Source organism: Sinocyclocheilus rhinocerous, unplaced genomic scaffold (genome assembly GCF_001515625.1).
Source record: "Sinocyclocheilus rhinocerous isolate Xijiao unplaced genomic scaffold, SAMN03320098_v1.1 scaffold200, whole genome shotgun sequence".
Classification (NCBI taxonomy): Eukaryota; Metazoa; Chordata; class Actinopteri; order Cypriniformes; family Cyprinidae; genus Sinocyclocheilus; species Sinocyclocheilus rhinocerous.
In genome coordinates, this window is record NW_015641014.1 from 1,506,524 (window position 1) to 1,508,759 (window position 2,236).

Here is a 2,236-nt window from a genome sequence, read left to right on the forward strand (position 1 = left end):
AGAGGGTTCCTCGAGCTGAAGGGATCCCCCGAATTTGGTGCTGATCCGCCGCGCCGTTACGGAGATATGGCCGTTCAAAGTTTCAATGGTTTTCCATAGACTTAAGCTTTAAAGCGTTTCATCCAGGTCGCCAGTAGCAAACAATGGAGTGCGCTCTGCTGGACAAACTAACTAATTACACCAATTCAAGCATTTTATCTGCGTTATGTGCTCTGTAAAAAAAAAATTTCATATCGGTACCGATATATCGGCGACAGGCTCATATCGGCCAATAATATCGGCTAAACGATATATCGGTCGGGCTCAAATATATATACAGTCAAACCAAAATTTATTTAGACAACTTCAACATTTCTCACATTATCACAGTTTATTCGCTATAGTTTATAAATGATAATAAAATATGACAAGAACTCAGAACTAAAGAGTTAAACTGTGTCGGAACAAATTCATCTTGATAATTAATTAGGTTGAATAGCTGTCAGCTGTTAAATTTAAGTACACAATTAGATAATACCAATTTAGGAACTTATGTTTTTTCCCCTAAAAAACAAATTTTTTATACGCGTAGCGTATTTTAACCATGCAGCAAACCGTTTTAAATATTTTGATAAATTACTGAAAAAATAAATAATTAAATGACTTTTTAAACCGTTTAACTGATTGTATTAATCGGTCAAAATTCTTACCGTCGGTTAACCGGTTAAAATTAACATCCCTAATTTTGGTCCCAAATTTTTTATCAATTTTACTGGTAGACCCCTGTATGAAGAATTTTTGGGTATAATATGTCAGTTTACTTTATTTTGCTATCCTTACTTACATAAATGAATTATAGTGTCCTGCACCCACTAGTAAAAAAAAAATATATCAAAAATCATATCTGGTGTCTGAATAATTTTTGGTTTGACTGTACATATATACACATAAATCTAAGCTGAAATATTTTATAAAGTCATTTACAAACAACTAGAAAGTGACCATAATCTCTGACTTACGTCTGCTTTCATAAATGGCACGTGACTTCTCATAGAGGTCGTAGGGGTCCGGCTTGCCCAGGTGGAAGGGCTCTGTGTCCGGAACAGAGGAGCGATGGAGCGTCTGGCCGGGATGAGGGGTACCGTGGGGGAGCAAAGCAGCCGACAAGCTGGTCTGGGGGCTTCCTTGAGTGTCCCACTGTATGGACAACACAGATATGGACTGGTTTGAGTGGATAATATACATACATGCACCAAAAAGAAGTGCAAATCTCTCATGTACATCTTTTAAAAGTTCAAGAGGAGAACATTCAGCGTATCATAAAGGTGACCCCTGTCATTACTCCTGGCCTCTTTCTGCGAGGAGAGAGTTTAGCAGTCCAATCGCTCTCTGGAGGTTCAGTGGGGGAGATGAATTAAGCTCTAAGTGAGGGACTAAAGTGTGAAGCGAAGTATCTGTGCTACAGTCATGTGCCCCGGGGGCTAATGGATCCTATTTCCTGTGAGCTGTTCATTTCACCTGCAGCTCTCTCCGCTTAACCTGCCAATTCCATTACGAGCCCTGAATCCAGCAGAACTGGACGGCTTCCTGAAAATGATGTATCCCACACCGGGATGAAAGTGAACTCACATGAAATTAGATATCATTCTAGAAATACCTAAATGTGCTAAATGAAATGTTGCATTACTTTACAAGGCTTTGGAGAAACTTAACCTGGGTTGTATAGTCCATTTAGTTTCGCAAACACCATTTGTGGATCTGCAATGCAATTAAGACATGTAAAACTATGGAAGATAATACAAGTGGACTAAAAACACTGTGGAGCATTCATTTGTTGTGGGATAGTGACAAACACGGCCTGGGATATTCTGCTAAATATAACCTTTTATTAAATGGCTTGCTGGAATACTTGTTTTTGATTGGCCGATCAGAAATGGTCAATCATGCAAGCATGTATGTATGTATATGTGTGTGTGTGTGTATATATATATATATCAAATAAATTATATAATTAAAAATTATATACATTTTTGTATCAACCAGGATTATTATAGTTAAACTAAACTAAAAACTAATAGTTAAACTACAAATGAAACTACATTTTAAAACCACAAAAAATTTTACTCAAAATAAAATAAATGTTAACTGAAATAAATGGCTAAAACTGAAAGAGGTTATGGTTAGACATATATACCATAAAAAACATATATACTATACCACCATATCATGTAATTAATCAGATTAAAAAATTGTATTG

General features: G+C 36.3%; 1 protein-coding gene across 1 annotated transcript in view; it reads right to left on the reverse strand.

Annotated features, from left to right (window-relative positions):
- Window positions 1–2,236, reverse strand: part of LOC107753655 (membrane-associated guanylate kinase, WW and PDZ domain-containing protein 2-like) — a 106,226-nt gene that overhangs the window by 20,728 nt on the left and 83,262 nt on the right. Inside the window, exon 10 of the mRNA XM_016569862.1 lies at window positions 999–1,176. Within this exon, the coding sequence (XP_016425348.1) occupies window positions 999–1,176 (178 nt within the window). The remainder of the gene's footprint in view (window positions 1–998; window positions 1,177–2,236) is intronic.